Here is an 18,938-nt window from a genome sequence, read left to right as displayed (position 1 = left end):
TAAATGTCAAAATTCAAATTTTTCAAAAATACAACTATGTTACACCATTTGAAAGATAAACATCTCCTTAATCTAACCACGTTTTACGATTTCAAAAAGGTTTTACGGCGAAAGCATAAATTTAGAGTATGTTAGGACAGTACATTTACAAGAGTTGTGTGTAATGTTTTGTCAAGTCAAAGACAGGGTCACCAAAACCATAAAACCAGCTAAAATGATGCACTAACCTTTTACAATCTCCATCAGATGACACTCCTAGGACATTATGTTAGACAATGCATGCATTTTTAGTTCTATCAAGTTCATATTTATATCCAAAAACAGCGTTTTACTATGGCATTGATGTTGAGGAAATCGTTTCCCTCCAATAACCGGCAGTCAAGTCAGCGTCACAAATTAAATAATTAAAATTAGAAAACATTGGTAAAATATTATATTGTCATTTAAAGAATTATAGATTTACATCTTTTGAACGCAATCAACTTGCCAGATTTAAAAATAACCTTACTGGGAAATCACACTTTGCAATAATCTGAGCACTGCGCCCAGAAAAATACGGCGTTGCGATACAGACTAGACGTCATGTTGGGGAGATCTAAAATCGAAAATACTATGTAAATAATCCATTACCTTTGATTCTCTTCATCAGATGTCACTTCCAGGTATCACAGGTCCATAACGAATGTAGTTTTGTTCAAAAAAGCTCATCATTTATGTCCAAAAATCTCCGTCTCGTTAGCACATGATGTAAGCCAGCCGGACTTCTCGTCATGAACGAGGGGAAAAAATATATTTCCGTTCGTTCAAACATGTCAAACGTTGTATAGCATAAATCATTAGGGCCTTTTTAACCAGAACATGAATAATATTCAAGGTGGACGAATGCATACTCTTTTATAACGTATTGGAACGAGGGTACCCAACATCAACTCGCGCAAAGGTGTCTAATGGGCCATCATCGTTCCATGGCTCTTGTTCGGTCAGATCTCCTCCAGAAGACTCAAAACACTTTGTAAAGGCTGGTGACATCTAGTGGAAGCAATAGGAAGTGCCAAAATATTCCTAAACCCCTGTGTTTTTCAATGGGATAGGTTTAAAGTCAATACAACACATCAGGTATCCACTTCCTGTCAGAAAATGTCTCAGGGTTTTGCCTGCCAAATGAGTTCTGTTATACTCACAGACACCATTCAAACAGTTTTGGAAACTTTAGAGTGTTTTCTATCCATATATAATATGTATATGCATATTCTAGTTACTGGGTAGGATTAGTAACCAGATTAAATCGGGTACATTTTTTTTATCCAGACGTGCAAATGCTGCCCCCTAGACCCAACAGGTTAATCTAACCACGTTGTCCGATTTCAAAAAGGTTTTACGGCGAAAGCATAAAGTTAGATTATGTTAGGAGAGTACATTGACAATAGCTGTGTGTAATGTTTTGTCAATTCAAAGACAGGCGTCACCAAAACCATAAAATCAGCTAAAGTTATGCACTAACCTTTGACAATCTCCATCAGATGACACTCCTAGGACATTATGTTAGACAATACATGCATTTTTAGTTCTATCAAGTTCATATTTATATCCAAAAACAGCGTTTTACTATGGCGTTGATGTTCAGGAAATCGTTTCCCTCCAATAACCGGCAGTCAAGTCAGCACAACAAATTAAATAATTAATATTAGAAAACATTGGTAAAATATTATATTGTCATTTAAAGAATTATAGATTTACATCTCTTGAACGCAATCGACTTGCCAGATTTAAAAATAACCTTACTGGGAAATCACACTTTGCAATAATCTGAGCACTGCGCCCAGAAAAATACGCTTTGCGATACAGACTAACCGCCATGTTGGAGAGATCTAAAATCGAAAATACTATGTAAATAATCCATTACCTTTGATTCTCTTCATCAGATGTCACTTCCAGGAATCCCAGGTCCATAACGAATGTAGTTTTGTTCAAAAAAGCTCATCATTTATGTCCAAAAAGCTCCGTGTTGTTAGCACATGATCTAAGCCCGCCGGACTTCACTTCATGAACGAGGGGAAAAAATATATTTACGTTCGTTCAAACATGTCAAACGTTGTATAGCATAAATCATTAGTGCCTTTTTTAACCAGAACATGAATAATATTCAAGGTGGACGAATGCATTCTCTTTTAAAACATATTGGAACGAGGGTACCCAACATGACCTCGCGCGCCAGAGTCTAATCGGCCATCACCGTTCCAAGGCTCTTGTTCGGTTAGATCTCACAGTAGAAGACTCAAAACACTTTGTAAAGGCTGGTGACATCTAGTGGAAGCAATAGGAAGTGCCAAAACATTAATAAGCCCCTGTGTGTTTCAATGGCATAGGCTTAAAGGTAGTTCAACACATCAGGTATCCACTTCCTGTCAGAATCTGTCTCAGGGTTTTGCCTGCCAAATGAGTTCTGTTATACTCACAGACACCATTCAAACAGTTTTAGAAACTTTAGGGTGTTTTCTATCCATATATAATAAGTATATGCATATTCTAGTTACTGGGTAGGATTAGTAACCAGATTAAATCGGGTACGTTTTTTTATCCAGCCGTGAAAATACTGCCCCCTAGCCCCAACAGGTTAACAAGGAACACCTGTTAATTGAAATACATTCCAGGTGACTACCTCATGAAGCTGGTTGAGAGAATGCCAAGAGTATGCAAAGCTGTCATCAAGGCAAAGGGTGGTTACTTTGAAGAATCTCAAATATATACACTTTTTTGGTTACTACATGATTCCATATGTGTTATTTCAAAGTTTTGATGTCTTCACTATTATTCTACAATGTTGAAAATAGTAAAAATAAAGTAAAATCCTTGAATGAGTAGGAGTGTCCAAACGTATGACTGGTACTGTATATAGTACAGTACACACTATCATTCTACATCCATGTTGAGAACACACAACACTGCAACTGTTGCCCCCAACCTACATTTGTTTGGGCCTCACTTGGCTTCCGTTGAAACCCTGCTGTGTCTATATCATAACATGTACCTTTGGAAACCTTTGTACATATGAACATTATACAGGCAAATACATCCTCTTCTTCACCACATGGACATTGTGTATAACTATACAATACCACACTCATGCTTTCCTCCTTAGGGTGAGCATTGTCCTGGCAGGGTGTTTGTGTGCCGTGTGGGAGAGAGTGAAACTTGGTGTGGGCCAGGGGCGAGTGTGGCTCTCAGAGGGGGAAGGAAGCTGCGGTCAGCATGTGGACATTATGGAGGCTCATTGCTCTGTTCTGGCTGCAAAGCGTTTCTGGGGTCGGGTTCAACCACGTTGCCTGAGCTGCTCATTTAATCAAGCAGAAGAGGAAGAGAGTGAATATGATAGATAGGGTGAAAAATGCCTCTGGAAGTGTGACTCCTCACTAGTACACGGAGACGAGAGGGAGATGCAGAAACAGACGGACAGGGGAAGAGACTGGATAACCAAGAGAGGGTGAGAAAAAGAGGAGAGGGGACAAGGAGGGGGGAGATAAAGAATGTGGGTAGAGTTGAGAACAAATGTGTATGAAAGATAAGACGGGCAACAGAGAGTGAAGGGGAAATGGGGTCTGAAAATGTGTGTGTGTGTGTGTGTGTGTGTGTGTGTGTGTGTGTGTGTGTGTGTGTGTGTGTGTGTGTGTGTGTGTGTGTGTGTGTGTGTGTGTGTGTGTGTGTGTGTGTGTGTGTGTGTGTGTGTGTGTGGGCCCATGTCTCCCTGAGACTGAAGGAGGGAGGAAGGGAGAGAGGGCAAGAGACAGGGAGACTTTATTGGGGAAAGGCAGTGCTGGTGCCTGTGTAGTGGAATGGAATGCAGGGCACAGATTTGGCCAAATTTGGACACAAGACATGCTTTTCTCCTGATTACTCTGACAGAAAAACACAGAGAATATAGCAGGAGTACCACGGCCTCCTAGGACCCCGACTCTCATAGCATCCACTCTCTTCTCTCTCTCTCTCTCTCTCTCTCTCCATCTTTTATTATACATTCCCTCTTCTATGTTCTTCTTCCTCCACTTTCAACCCAGTCTGACTAGATGGAAAGGGGCTGTTGTTTTTAAGGCTCGGTTGATGTAAAACAGCACATTAGTGGCTGCTCAGCTCTGTTTTTAAGTAATACAATGTGTTAGAGAGTAAATAGAAAGTTGAACCAAAAACCAGGAACTGGACCCTGTACTATCAAACCCACTTCTTCTCACACATACTGAAGTTGATAATGACCTTATTCACTATGGCAGTTATGGTGAGTCTACAGATGAAACCTCTGATAATGTAGCCCTAATAGGTGGTTGTTTTTACCCACAGACCGTGGAAAACTGCAGATAAGTCCCCTTGGCAGTCGCCGGCAATGTTTAGAGTAGGGCCAAAAAGCAACAACTTCAGTATTACTCAACGTTTGCCTTAAAACTCCATTGGAGGGGTAGGCCCATCTAGATGGAATATAACTGCGTTGTGTGTGATTCGTCCAGCCAGATTGTGGGCAGGATATGACAGATGTGAGGTCGACAGTAGGAAATTTGCCTTGGCGCTGAGGGGACATGCTAATATATCTGCTGTCTCGCAGGCTTTCGGGTTCAAAGAAAACAGAGCTGTTGGGGGAAAAAGGGCTGAGGCTAGCGAGGTTCCTCTGGCTCCACACGGAGTCCTCTGCACAGTTGCTCTTCCTCTCTCTTTCTCAGCATCTCTCTGTCTTTCTCAGTCTCCCTATTTGCTCTCTTTCAGTCTCTCTCTGTCTGTCTGTCTGCCTCTTTCTCTCTGTTTTTCTCGCTGCTCTCTGTCTGTCTCGCGCTCTCTGTCTCTCTCTTTGTCTGTCTCGATCAGTCTATCTCTCTCCGTCTCCCTCTTTGTCTGTCTCGATCAGTCTATCTCTCTCCGTCTCCCTCTTTGTCTGTCTCGATCAGTCTATCTCTCGCCGTCTCTCTCTTTGTCTGTCTCGATCAGTCTATCTCTCTCCGTCTCCCTCTTTGTCTGTCTCGATCAGTCTATCTCTCGCTGTCTCCCTCTTTGTCTGTCTCGATCAGTCTATCTCTCGCTGTCTCTCCCTCTGTCTCTCCCTCTGTCTGTCTCGATCAGTCTATCTCTCTCCGTCTCCCTCTTTGTCTGTCTCGATCAGTCTATCTCTCACTGTCTCTCCCTCTGTCTCCCTCTTTGTCTGTCTCGATCAGTCTATCTCTCGCTGTCTCTCCCTCTGTCTCTCCCTCTGTCTGTCTCGATCAGTCTATCTCTCTCCGTCTCCCTCTTTGTCTGTCTCGATCAGTCTATCTCTCGCTGTCTCTCCCTCTGTCTCCCTCTTTGTCTGTGTCGATCAGTCTGTAGTTGTAGTTCACTGTTTCTAATAATAAGATTTAGTAGTCATGAATTGGATTAATTTAGTGAATCTCAAAGTGCTCAAAGTGCTGAAACTCACCTCATCTGATCCATAAACCAGTGGTTTCTATTAGTTCCTACCCCTGACTGTGTCAGTGTGTGGTGGGTGCGATGTGTCTGCTGTGCATTGATGAGTGCGTTCTGTGTTCTGTGTCTCCTCTCTCTGCAGTCAGTGCATCAATCAGATCCTGGAGAGTGTCCACCACATGCACCAGCATGACATTGTGCACAGGGACCTCAAGGTGAGTAATCCATCACCATGGCAACGTGCAACACCTGTTTGGGGGGGGGGGGGCATCATCATGCCCCAAACCCCCAAATCCCTCCCACTGGCAACCTTACAGGGTCATATGCATACGTGTATACGTAAGCCAATGAAAACTCGCACAAAATTGCACACACGTGAACAAATGAAAAAAAAAATAATTCCTCGGACGTCAGAGAGAGTGACTGGGCTGGTGCTGATGAATTGTGGGTAGAGGCACTGAGCCAGACAGTGCATTTCAGGTGATTATCATCCCCCAGCCCGTCTCTCTCTCTCTCTCATTCTCTCTCTCTCTCTCTCTCTCTCTCTCTCTCTCTCTCTCTTTTTGCTCTCATCCTCTCTTTTTCGCTCTCATCCTCTCTCTTTCTCTCTCTCTCACCCTCTCTCTCACCCCCTCTTTGTCTCTCTCTCTCTCTCTCTCTCTCTCTCTTGCTCTCTCTCTCTTTCTCGCTCTCATCCATTTCTCTCTCTCTCTCTCTCTTTCTCATTCTCATCCTTTCTCTCTCTCTCTCTCTCTCTCTCTCTCTTTCTCGCTCTCATCCTCTCTCTTTCTCTCTCTCTCACCCTCTCTCTCACCCCCTCTTTGTCTCTCTCTCTCTCTCTCTTTCTCTCTTTCTCGCTCTCATCCTCTCTCTTTCTCTCTTTCTCTCTTTCTCGCTCTCATCCTCTCTCTCTCTCTCTCTCTCTCTCTCTCTCTCTCTCTCTCTCTCGCTCTCTCTCTCTTTCTCTCTTTCTCTCTTTCTCGCTCTCATCCTCTCTCTTTCTCTCTCTCATTCTCTCTCTCTCTCTTTCTTTCTCGCTCTCATCCTCTCTCTTTCTCTCTCACCCTCTCTCACCCCCTCTTTGTCTCTCTCTCTCTCTCTCTCTCTCTCTCTCTCTCTCTCTCTTTCTCTCTCTTTCTCGCTCTCATCCTCTCTCTTTCTCTCTCTCTCTCTCACCCTCTCTCTCACCCCCTCTTTGTCTCTCTCTCTCTTTCTCTCTCTCTCATTCTCTCTCTCTCTCTTTCTCGCTCTCATCCTCTCTCTTTCTCTCTCTCTCACCCTCTCTCACCCCCTCTTTGTCTCTCTCTCTCTCTCTCCCTTTCTCTTGCTCTCTCTCACCCTCACTCTCTCACCCTCTGTATCTCTGACGAAAGCAGACGAACACCATTTGGCTGCTATTTATAGCCAGGGTGACATCACAGCGAATAGACACAAAGCTGGCTAGCCTGGTGATACTTATGAACATACTCCAGTATTAACAATGGGACTCACTTCAAAGAGTTATTTTGTTTTTGTTTAGGTGAAAAACAGACCGATGCTTGACATTAAGGCATGCTTACCTTTGTCAAGAGCAAGCCGTTTACGTGCTCACAGTGAGTGCCACTTAAATGTACAGCTCTTATAAACACGGCTCTGAAAGCATTGTTACCAATACTACTACAACTACATCTTATATCAATACCATTATTCTGAGTACATTTACCAGTAAAACCATCCGTTATTCAGCTGGCAGGCTGGGAGGTGTTCCACGAAAGTCAAATGCATTGTAACTACTGTTGCCATCAGATTGAGAGACCTCCAACGCAGAGACCAGCAGTAAGTGAAGGGGAAATAATGAAGTGTGTGTTTGTTTTTGGTTTTACTATCCTAGTGGGGACCAGAAGTCCTCACAAGGATAGTAAAACAAGGAGAATTCGGACAAGTGAGGACATTTTGCTGGTCCCCACAAGTAAAAAGGCTATTTTAGGCCAGGGTTAGGGTTACAATTAGGGTTAGGGGTTAGGTTTAGTGTTAGTGTTAGGTTAAGGCTTAGGCTTAGGGGAAAGAGGATTTTGAATGGGAATCAATTGTTTGGTCCCCACAAGGATAGTAAAACAATTGTGTGTATGATATTTGCTGTTACCATGGAGTGAGGCCTCGGCCCCTCCATGCTATGTTTTATGCTATGTCCTTTGGACATTTTAAAGAGAGAGAGGGGGCCAGTTGCACTAGAGACATAGATAAAGATGAAGGGCTCTATTTTCATCTGACGTTAAGGCAGCATTAGTGTCAAACACACGTTTGCAATTTCGTCATGTAAAAACCGGCACACTGGCATTTTCCAGCCCCAACGCCAGGTTCGGTCATTTACCTGTTAGACATCAGCAACGCTTGCGCTCAAATGGGAGGGGTTGGATATAGGTGTGTCCTTAAAAACATGATCCAAAGTGCTAATTTCAGGCTGTGCTGGTAGGGATATTTAAGACCAACCAAAAGCAGTTGGTTATGAATTTTGACAGCAGAAACACAGCCTATCCAGCCGTGACGCACACTGCCCATATGAGCATGGAACAAGAGGGCTGCGCACAATTGGCCCAGCATCGTCCGGGTTAGGGGAGGGTTTGGCCAGGGGGGGCTTTACTTGTGGAGGGCCGGGTGCCTGCAGGCTGACCTCGGTCGTCAGGTGAATGGTGTTTCGGGTTAAGCTGGCGGGTCATGTTTCTGACGCATGACTCGACCTTCACCTACCAAGCCTGTTGGGGAGTTGCTGCAATGAGACAAGATTGAAATTGGGGAGAAAAAGGGGTAAAACACAAAAAAATATATACAAAATGATAATAATAAATATAAAGTTTAAGAGGAGTAAAACAGTGAGTTAACATTCCCTTTTTATCTATGCATTGTAGGCAAGCCCTGCGTTGTTTTAATATTATATGTCCACGGGGAGATATGATGGTGCCTGTAAGTGTGACATAGCTTATTTAAAACAAGTTGTTGTTTCATTTTGTTTAGAATTTGATTCAAATTATTTGATCTCTTTTTAGGCCTACTACTGGTAGTTTACAAAAGTTATCAGAATTTCCGGTAATGTTAGTAATTAACAGATAATCTATTGCAATCTATGGTAATTCTGGTAATTTACACTTGATTAACTTAAAACATTTTTTTATATCAATAATGAATCTTGCTTATTGACAATGTTTGGCATGTCCATGCCATAATGTAATTTACAGTAGGCCTAGCCCCTATATCAGTGTGAATGCTACTGAAGCCATGCAATTACGTAACCTATTTAGCAAAGACAGGTCTACACCTTCTGCACTGTTGGAGCTAGGAACACAAGCATTTCGCTACACCCGCAATAACATCTGACAAATATGTGTACGTGACCAATACAATTTGATTGGATTTTTATTTGATTTTGTTATTTTGTTTCTGTAAGCCATTTAACAAACTATAACGGACTAACATTGTAATTGGAGTTGATTCCAAGGCAAATACATAGAACACTGTAAATACAACACAACTTGTAGCAACCACATATAGTGCTACCGCCTGTACTTATATTTACCATTGATAGGTTTATTAAAATAGTGAGACATACACTACCGTTCAAAAGTTTGGGGTCACTTAGAAATGTCCTTGTTTTTGAAAGAAAAGCTAATTTTTTGTCCATTAAAATAACATCAAATTGACCAGGAATACAGTGTAGACATTGTTCATGTTGTAAATGACTATTGTAGCTGGAAACGGTTGATTTTGTTTCTGGCCATTTTGAGCCTGTAATCGAAGCCACAAAGGCTGATACCCCAGATACTCAACTAGTCCAAAGAAGGCCAGTTTTATTGCTTCTTTAATCAGAACAACAGTTTTCAGCTGTGCTAACATAATTGTGAAAGGGTTTTCTAATGATCAATTAGCCTTTTAAAATGATAAACTTGGATTAGCTACCACAACGTGCCATTGGATCACAGGAGTGATGGTTGCTGATAATGGGCCTGTGTATGTAGATATTCCATTAAAAATCAGCTGTTTCCTGCTACAATAGTCATTTACAACATTAGCAATGTCTACACTGTATTAATGTGCTTTTCTTTCAAAAACAAGGACATTTCTAAGTGACCCCAAACTTTTGAACGGTAGTGTACATAGAGGGAAAGAAGAGATGAACACCCCCAAAACACACACACACACACACACACACACACACACACACACACACACACACACACACACACACACACACACACACACACACACACACACACACACACACACAAAGAGACCATCACAATGGGCTGGCTGCCTGCATGGCATCTCTAGAGGCTGAATTTCTGAAGGTAAACAAGGGAAGAGAAAAGGGGAGGAGAGAGGTGCTGGTGGCAGCCGGGTTACCATGGCAACCTGTATGACGTCACCCTGCTGCAGCGCCAGTGTAGAGACTAATTCATCCCGACGGTTGTCATCTCTCGCGCTCTGTCTTTCTGTCTCTCCTCTGTCTACTCTCTCTTTCTCTCTCCTCTGCCCTTTACCTCTTTCTCTGTTCTCCAGGTCTCTATTGCACTCTGTCTCTCTCCCCCTCTCTTTCTCTCTGTATCCCTCTCTCCTGAGAGAGAGAGAGAGAGACTTAGCAAAAGTGTCACGCGCCCGTCGCAGCATGAATCAAACCGAGCCAGGCCCAAGAGGGCACTCGGCACCGCATTGAAGCTCATACCCAATTACATTCACGCCCCTCTCTGACCCCCAGTGGTACACTACATGTATGTCCACCCACTTCTGACACACATGACTTTTAATGGTTCATGCCTGTCTTCATTTTCACCTACAGTACGTTTTTTCACATGAAATTTCTGAGCGAGATATGTGTCATGTTTTGCGGTCAGCCTACATGGACCTCACAGTTCCGTTGAATGACTAAACTCTGTGACTTTTATATTATAGCCTCTTGAAGGAGTTTGTCCTTCAATTAGTTTGGCCTCATTGATTGATTCTCTTTATCTGTCTGTGTGGTTTTGCACTGGTCTATAGCCAGAGAACCTGCTCCTGGCCAGTAAGCTGAAGGGAGCTGCAGTGAAGTTGGCTGACTTTGGGCTGGCCATCGACGTGCAGGGAGACGAGCAAGCATGGTTCGGTAAGAGTTTGACTTTGAACATTGAAATGTACATGACATAAAAAGAGTAATGACAGCAATGACAGAAAAACCAAGAGGAAAGATGTACAATGGCAGGAAGTCAGAAGTCAGTCTTCAGTGAATAGAAATGGGTGATCAGTACACTGGGCTTTAATGGTAGTGTCACTGATCTTACTACTTACTGCAGCCCTCTGGGCTAATGATAATTCTTTACCTCCTCCCACTCATCCCTCTCCTCTTTCTGCATTATCATTTGCTCATCTCTCTGCCTATCATCCCTCCGTCTCTCACTGACTGGCATGATGTCACTTGGTATTTGCACATCAAAGTAGTGAGCCCAGAAGTTGTTCAGTATTGATAGTAGGGCTCTTCACCTTTAATCGGAGAACTATTTGATTTGTCCCCCCCCCCCGTGTCTATCTTTCAAGTCAGAGCAGTTTGAACCTGTCACTTACACCAGACCCCAGAGAGAAACCGGGGCCAGCATTCCTTCGCTGATTTCCACATACATGAATATATGTTTATTAGATCAGTGCAGAGGAATCAGCTCCAAATTGGCAGAATTGGTTTTATCTTGCCAAAGAGGCAGATGTCTGTGCCCACTCCAGGGACAGACTGGACATCTCTGAATGGAAGCCTGGCTGGTTCCTTCTTGTCAGATCAGAATGGTACTCATTAATACTGCCCTACCAAGCAAAAGAGCAGTAACTGCACATTTGGTCAAAAATGATGTCATGGCTTTAGAAGCTTCTGATAGGCTAATTGACATCATTTGAGTCAATTGGAGGTGTACCTGTGGATGTATTTCAATGCCTACCTTCAAACTCAGTGCCTCTTTGCTTGACATCATGGGAAAATCAAAAGAAATCAGCCAAGACTTCAGAAAAAAAATTGTAGACCTCCACAAGTCTGGTTCATCCTTGGGAGCAATTTCCAAATGCCTGAAGGTACCACGTTCATCTGTACAAAAAATATTACGCAAGCATAAACACCATGGAACCATGCAGCCGTCATACTGCTGAGGAAGGAGATGCATTCTGTCTCCTAGAGATGAACGTACTTTGGTGTGAAAAGTGCAAATCAATCCCAGAACAACAGCAAGGGACCTTGTGAAGATGCTGGAGGAAACAGGTACAAAAGTATCTATATCCACAGTAAAACGAGTCCTATATTGACATACCCTGAAAGGCCGCTCAGCAAGGAAGAAGCCACTGCTCCAAAACCGCCATAGAAAAGCCAGACTACGGTTTGCAACTGCACATGGGGACAAAGATCATACTTTTTGGAGAAATGTCCTCTGGTCTGATGAAACAAAAATAGAACTGTTTGGCCATAATGATCATCATTATGTTTGGAGGAAAAAGGGGGAGGCTTGCAAGCCAAAGAACACCATCCCAACCGTGAAGCACGGGGGTGGCAACATCATGTTGTGGGGGTGCTCTGCTGCAGGAGAGACTGGTGCACTTCACAAAATAGATGGCATCATGAGGAAGGAAAATCATGTGGATATATTGAAGCAACATCTCAAGACATCAGTCAGGAAGTTAAAGCTTGGTCGCAAATAGGTCTTCCAAGTGGATAAGGACCCCAAGCATACTTCCCAAGTCGTGGCAAAATGGCTTAAGGACAACAAAGTCAAGGTATTAGAGTGGCCATAACAAAGCCCTGACCTCAATCCTATAGAAAATTTGTGGGCAGAACTGAAAAAGCGTGTGCGAGCAAGGAGGCCTACAAACCTGACTCCATTACACCAGCTCTGTCAGGAGGAATGGGCCAAAATTCACTGAACTTATTGTGGGAAGCTTGTGGAAAGCTACCTGAAACGTTTCACCCAAGTTAAACAATTTAAAGTCAATGCTACCAAATACTAATTAAGTGTATGTAAACTTCTGACCAACTGGGAATGTGATGAAAAAATAGAAGCTGAAATAAATCATTCTCTCTACTATTATTCTGACATTTAACATTCTTAAAATATAGTGGTGACCCTAACTGACCTAAGACAGGGATTTTCTTACTAGTATTAAATGTCAGGAATTGTGAAAAGCTGAGTTTAAATGTATTTGGCTAAGGTGTATATAAACTTCTGACTTCAGCTGTACATGCTTTATCATGTGGACAAATATCCAAATATCCTGTTGTGTTATGGAGAAAATGAGGGGTCATGTTAGCAGGATGAGCAAAAAGTCAAATTGAAACCAAGGAAAAAGGCAGTAACTGCCATCACTCAGGTCAGTAACTGCCTTTTACCTTGGTTTCACTGAGCTTTGGGCTGCATTGTCTACGGTAAACCTTGGTATTATTTATTGTTCTTTGCTGATACAAGACTCAAACTATATGACACTGACAGCCACATAGCAATAAATATACTAACACAAGATTGTATTTTTTTTCAATCGTCATGGAAACGTATTCCAGTGGGTGGAACAAGCAAGAAGGCGGTAACTGCAGTCTAGGGTCAAAGGTCATGTCAGAGGTCAGGGTCAATATGAATAAAAATGTACGTCATAGTAAGACAACAGATAACCACATCTCCAATGATCTACCTACAATTCATTTGGCTGGACAATAAAAGTTTGACTGTAGGGCAGAATAGAGCTCTCCTGAATGGGGATGATAGAACGCTTTGTTGGTACACTTCTCATGCAATGTCATTACATTAGATCCTAGACTTTGTTGTTTAGTTTAATTCCTTTTGACACGTTATTTGCTGCTGTAGGTTTTGCAGGCACTCCAGGCTACCTCTCTCCAGAGGTCTTGAGGAAGGACCCCTACGGCAAGCCGGTGGATATCTGGGCCTGTGGTGAGTGACTCCCTCCTTCAATGTGTGTGTGTGTGTGTGTGTGTGTGTGTGTGTGTGTGTGTGTGTGTGTGTGTGTGTGTGTGTGTGTGTGTGTGTGTGTGTTGTACTAACCCCCCCCCTCTGTGTGTGTGTTCTGTGTGCAGGTGTGGTCCTGTACATTCTCCTGGTGGGCTACCCTCCCTTCTGGGATGAAGACCAGCACAAGCTCTATCAGCAGATCAAGGCTGGAGCCTATGATGTGAGTAGTGACCATCTGCCCCCCCCTCTCTCTGTTTACCATTCACCTCTATAGGATTACAACAGATTTGTGTGTGCATGATTATATTATGTTGAATTCACTGAGAGACCAGTGTGTATGTGTGCATGCACGTATGTTGCATGCTCGTGTTCGCTTGCGCTCGTGTGCGTGTACGTTTGGATGAGGCCTTGGGACAGAGAGAAGAAGGATGGAGGGATGGAGGGAGAGCTGTAGGGAAGCAGCGGAGTGGTGTTGGGTTGGGCTTGAAGGAGCTTTTAGCAGCACTCAGGCCATTAACACTAAACTGATGGGAGGAGAGGGGGAAGAGCTCAAAAGAGCCTCACACTGTGTGTGTGTGTGTGTTTGCATGTGTGTGTGCTCAACGGACCCCACCAGGGAGAGTGTGTGCCTGTCTGAGTGCACACATACCCTTCAGGTCCCCGTAACGACCCAAGCGGTCCCGGTCCAGATTTTGCTCTCGTTAATTTTTAATTGGCTGCGATAGAGCTGTGTTTTCTGCCCATTGAGGCTGTCAGAGCGACCCTCTGCAGTTACTAACCGGGGGCGGGGGGCGGCTAGGATTCACTACAGCACTGTGGCAGCCCAGGGACACAACTCAAACTACTGCGTGAGGAATACAAGCTAACAGGGATGCTTTGATGTGTATACATGCAACAGGACTGGGCTTTGTATTCTTTCTGTATACCTTTGGTTTAGGGCCTGGGTGAGCTGATTCTACTCAATCAAATCACATTTTTTCCATAACATACACATATTTAGCAGATGTTATTGCGGGTGTAGCGAAATCCTTGTGTTCCTAGCTCCAACAGTGCAGTAGTATCTAACAAGTAGCTAAGCTGTTAACCAGTTAGTTACTAACTACCTCCTAATTCAGGTTCAGATGTGTTACAACTGGGTTGGAGCAAAATCCTGCACAGCTAGTAGCTCTCCAGGAGGATGGCCGCCTCTGGTTAGCACTTTATTCAACTCATACGGTCTACTCATGTCTTGACCGTTGTCTTATCCCATCTGATTGGGTGAGGTGTAATGCAACTGAATAAACATGGATTGTTTTTGGCTTCAGTAATTGATTTGATGCAATCTTTTCCGATGCGGCAATGTCCAAGTACGCCCCGACTTTGATTCAATTGATTTATTTTTGTATCGAGTTTAATTTGCTGTCTGAAAGCACCATTCAGTTCAATTATATTTCCTCATAACGGCCTCGTAATTAGATAGCAGGCTTCGTTGTTTGGCATCTCTGCAATGTGGGCCGATTTTTTTGCGCCCTGAGAGAATGTGTGTACTGTCTGTGTGTGTTTGTGTGTCTGTGTGTGATTGCAGTGTGTGTGTGTGTGTGTACATTTCTGGTGCTTATGTTTGTTTGTAGTGTGTGTGTGTGTGTGTGTGTGTGTGTGTGTGTGTGTGTGTGTGTGTGTGTGTGTGTGTGTGTGTGTGTGTGTGTGTGTGTGTGTGTGTGTGTGTGTGTGTGTGTGTGTGTAATGTGTGTGTGTGTGTGTGTGTGTATGTGTTTTTATAATGTGTCTGTGTGTGACGGAGAGCTCCAGTCTGGAAGCAATGTGATTATGAGGACCAGCCAGGGCATTAGTTGGGGCGGCCGGCCGAATGAAGCAGAAAGGCCCACCATGACCAGCACTACCACCTCCTCAATATCTTTACCATAGTACTCACTAATTCAATGAGTCTCAATCACAAAGAGCCTCGTGCTGTGGTGTGTGTTGAGCTACAGTTCCATCGGAAAGTATTCAGACCCCTTGACTTTTTCCACATTTTGTTACGTTATAGCCTTATTCTAAAATTGATGCAATAGTTTTTTCCCCCTCATCAATCTACACACAATACCCCATAATAACAAAGCAAAAACAGGTTTTTAGAAATGTTTGCTAATAAAAGCTGAAATATCATATTTACATAAGAATTCAGACCCTTTACTCAGTACTTTGTTGAAGCACCTTTGGCAGCGATTACAGCCTCAAGTCTTCTTGGGTATGGCGCTACAAGCTTGGCACACCTGTATTTGGCGAGTTTCTCCCATTCTTCTCTGCAGATCCTCTCAAGCTCTGTCGGGTTGGATGGGGAGTGTCGCTGCACAGCTATTTTCAGGTGTCTCCAGAGATGTTCGATCGGGTTCAAGTCCGGGCTCTGGCTGGGCCACTCAAGGACATTCAGAGACTTGTCCCGAAACTACTCCTGCATTGTCTTGGCTGTGTGCTTAGGATTGTTGTCCTGTTGGAAGGTGAACCTTCACACCAGTCTGAGGTCCTGAGTGCTCTGGAGCACGTTTTCATCAAGGATCTTTCAGTACTTTGCTCTGTTTATCTTTGCCTCGATCCTGACTAGTCTCTCAGTCCCTGCCGCTGAAAAACATCCCCACAGCATGATGCTACCACCACCATGCTTCACTGTAGGGATGGTGCCAGGTTTCCTCCAGACGTGATGCATGGCATTCAGGCCAAAGAGATCAATCTTGGTTTCATCAGACCAGAGAATCTTCTTTCTCATGGTCAGAGTCCTTTAGGTGCCTTTCGGTAAACTCCAAGTGGGCTGTCATGTGCCTTTTACTGAGGAGTGGTTTCCGTCTGGCCACTTTACCACAAAGGCCTGATTGGTGGAGTGCTGCAGAGATGGTTGTCCTTCTGGAAGGTTCTCCCATCTCAACAAAGGAACTCTGGAGCTCTGTCAGAGTGATCATCAGGTTTTTGGTCACCTACCTTTTTTACCTTTATTCAACTAGGCAAGTCAGTTAAGAACAAATTCTTATTTTACAATGACGGCCTACCCTGGCCAAACCCTCCCCTATCCCGGACGATGCTGGGCCAATTGTGCGGCACACTTCTCTCCCGATTGATCAGTTTGGCCGGGTGGCCAGCTTTAGGAAGAGTCTTGGTGGTTTCAAACTTCTTCATATTAAGATTTATGGAGGCCACTGTGTTCTTGGGGACCTTCAATGCTGCAGATATTTTTGGTACTTTTCTCCAGATCTGTGCCTCGACACAATCCTGTCTCGGATTCCTTTGCCTCATGGCTTGGTTTTAGCTCGGACATGCACTGTCAATTGTGGGACCTTATATAGACAGGTGTGTGTCTTCCCAAATCATGCCCAATCAATTGAATTTATCACAGGTGGACTCCAATCAAGTTGTAGAAACATCTCAAGGATGATCAATGGAAACAGGATGCACCTGAGCTCAATTTTGAGTCTCATAGCAAAGGGCCTGAATACTTATGTAAATAAGGTATCAGTTTTTTTATTTTTAATACATTTGCAACCATTCTAAAAACCTTTTTTTCTTTTTGTCATTATAGGATATTGTGTAGATTGATGAGGATTTTTATTTATTTAATCAATTTTAGAATAAGACTGTAATGTAACAAAATATGGAAAAAGTCAAGGGGTCTGAATACTTTCTGAATGTGGATGCTATGATGATTACAGGTAGTCCTGAATTAATCGTGAATAGTGAGAAAGTTACAAATGCACAAATATCATACGCCCAAGATATCATACTCCAAAAAAATGCTAACCTCCCCTGTTATTGTAATGCTGAGAGGATAGCATTACATTCCTCTCAGCATTACAATAACAGGGGAGGTTAGCATTTTTTTGGAGTATGATATTTATGCCTCTGTAACTTTCTTACTCATTATTCACGATTCATTCAGGATTATCTGTAATCATGGTAGCAACCACATACTTAACTTTGGACTACATTAATACACATATAAGATCATTTGTCCCAATACTTTTGGTCTCCTAAATGGGGTGACTACAAAAAGTGCTGTAATTTATAAACGGTTTACCCGATATGGATGAAAATACCCTCTGCACTTTAACCTCATTGTCATTGGATCGTTTCAAATCCAAAAGTGCTGGAGTACAGAGCCAAAACAACAAAGCGTGTCACTGTCCCAATACTTTTTGAACTTATCTGTGTATTTGCATCTCTAATCATTTCTCCTCCTCTTTCTCTCTCTCACCTCTTCCCTCCCTCCCTCCCTCCCTCCCTCCCTCCCTCCCTCCCTCCCTCCCTCCCTCCCTCCCTCCCTCCCTCCCTCCCTCCCTCCCTCCCTCCCTCCCTCCCTCCCTCCCTCCCTCCCTCCCAGTTCCCCTCCCCAGAGTGGGACACAGTGACCCCCGAAGCCAAGAACCTGATCAACCAGATGTTGACCATCAACCCTGCCAAGAGGATCACTGCTGACCAGGCTCTCAAGCACCCATGGATCTGCGTAAGTCACCCCATCACCGGGCTATCACTCACACGTCATTACATTTGGATGTACTTGAGTACGGTATCGGTATTGCATTTATGGTAACGTTGGCCCCAGTTTACCTCCATAACTGGTGCTGTGATGGCGTAATCATTGATTTGTTGTTACTTCTCTGCTTTCCAACTCTTCTCTGCTCCTCTTCGCCCGACCAGCAACGTTCCACTGTGGCTTCCATGATGCATCGTCAAGAGACAGTGGAGTGCCTGCGCAAGTTCAACGCCAGGAGAAAACTCAAGGTGAGTGTGTGCCGACACAGACACACTCACTTGGGTGCACACACATATATCCAATCTGTTGTGTTAGAGAGATTGTATACACCCCTGTCCTAGCTCTGTATTCTGTTTTCTCCAGGGCGCCATCCTTACCACCATGCTGGTGACCAGAAACTTCTCAGGTGAGGGGGGCATCTGGGTGTTCACATTTAGAATGGCATTAGTGTTGTTCTGCGTTCTAGTTCGTCGAAGTAATCCAAAGATAGGCAATAATACATTCTGTATGTTCAGAAGTTTAGTGTCATTACCTCAGATTGAGTTTCCCGTGGAGAGGAAACTGCCTTGAACACACTCTCAACCACTTCCCTAAGTAGATGCATTGAGCTTTTTGTTGTTATATAGACTTTATAAATAAGATAGTGACATTTATAATAAGGAGCATTGTAAAGTGCAGATGTGTAGAGTAGCTTGTTTGTCCTTGTATACATCCACAACCCACCTGCGTGCCAAGGAACACTGGGATACTAAGTTCTATGGCCCACGTTTCCTGGCTAATTGAGACATTTCAGACTACCATTTCAAATCCTAGCAGCACGTAAAGAGCTTGTCTCAGCCTCGTCTGAAGGCCACTCTATAATGCACTATCGTGGAGGACAGACATTAGACATAGAGCTCTCTGCTCGTTAGAAAGTAGTGTTGTGTGTACAATGTTGCTTCATAACACTGCATAACTCTCACTTGTTGATCTCAGTGTTTTTCGTGGCAATCTTTTGTTATAGTCGGTTGTGATCAATGATAGGCCATTGAAGTGTTTTGTTGTTGTTAACACGGGTAAGTATCGGTAGGATATACAGTTTGGAGCCCATG

At 43.5% G+C, this 18,938-nt stretch overlaps 1 protein-coding gene across 27 annotated transcripts in view; it reads left to right on the top strand.

Annotated features, from left to right (window-relative positions):
* Positions 1–18,938, top strand: part of LOC106576966 (calcium/calmodulin-dependent protein kinase type II subunit gamma) — a 114,535-nt gene that overhangs the window by 64,024 nt on the left and 31,573 nt on the right. For 26 of the 27 annotated variants that reach the window (XM_045700793.1, XM_045700795.1, XM_045700792.1 and 23 more), the window contains exons 6-12: positions 5,561–5,633; positions 10,426–10,528; positions 13,248–13,331; positions 13,475–13,569; positions 17,695–17,817; positions 18,012–18,095; positions 18,211–18,253. In XM_045700793.1, the coding sequence (XP_045556749.1) occupies positions 5,561–5,633; positions 10,426–10,528; positions 13,248–13,331; positions 13,475–13,569; positions 17,695–17,817; positions 18,012–18,095; positions 18,211–18,253 (605 nt within the window). Of the gene's footprint in view, positions 1–3,198; positions 3,482–5,560; positions 5,634–10,425; positions 10,529–13,247; positions 13,332–13,474; positions 13,570–17,694; positions 17,818–18,011; positions 18,096–18,210; positions 18,254–18,938 lie in introns of those variants that run through there. The other variant, XM_045700809.1, reaches the window with a different exon arrangement.

Source organism: Salmo salar, chromosome ssa18 (genome assembly GCF_905237065.1).
Source record: "Salmo salar chromosome ssa18, Ssal_v3.1, whole genome shotgun sequence".
NCBI classification, from domain to species: Eukaryota; Metazoa; Chordata; class Actinopteri; order Salmoniformes; family Salmonidae; genus Salmo; species Salmo salar.
The sequence above is the reverse complement of the archived record's forward strand: the minus strand, read 5'-3'. Positions and strand labels throughout refer to the sequence as shown.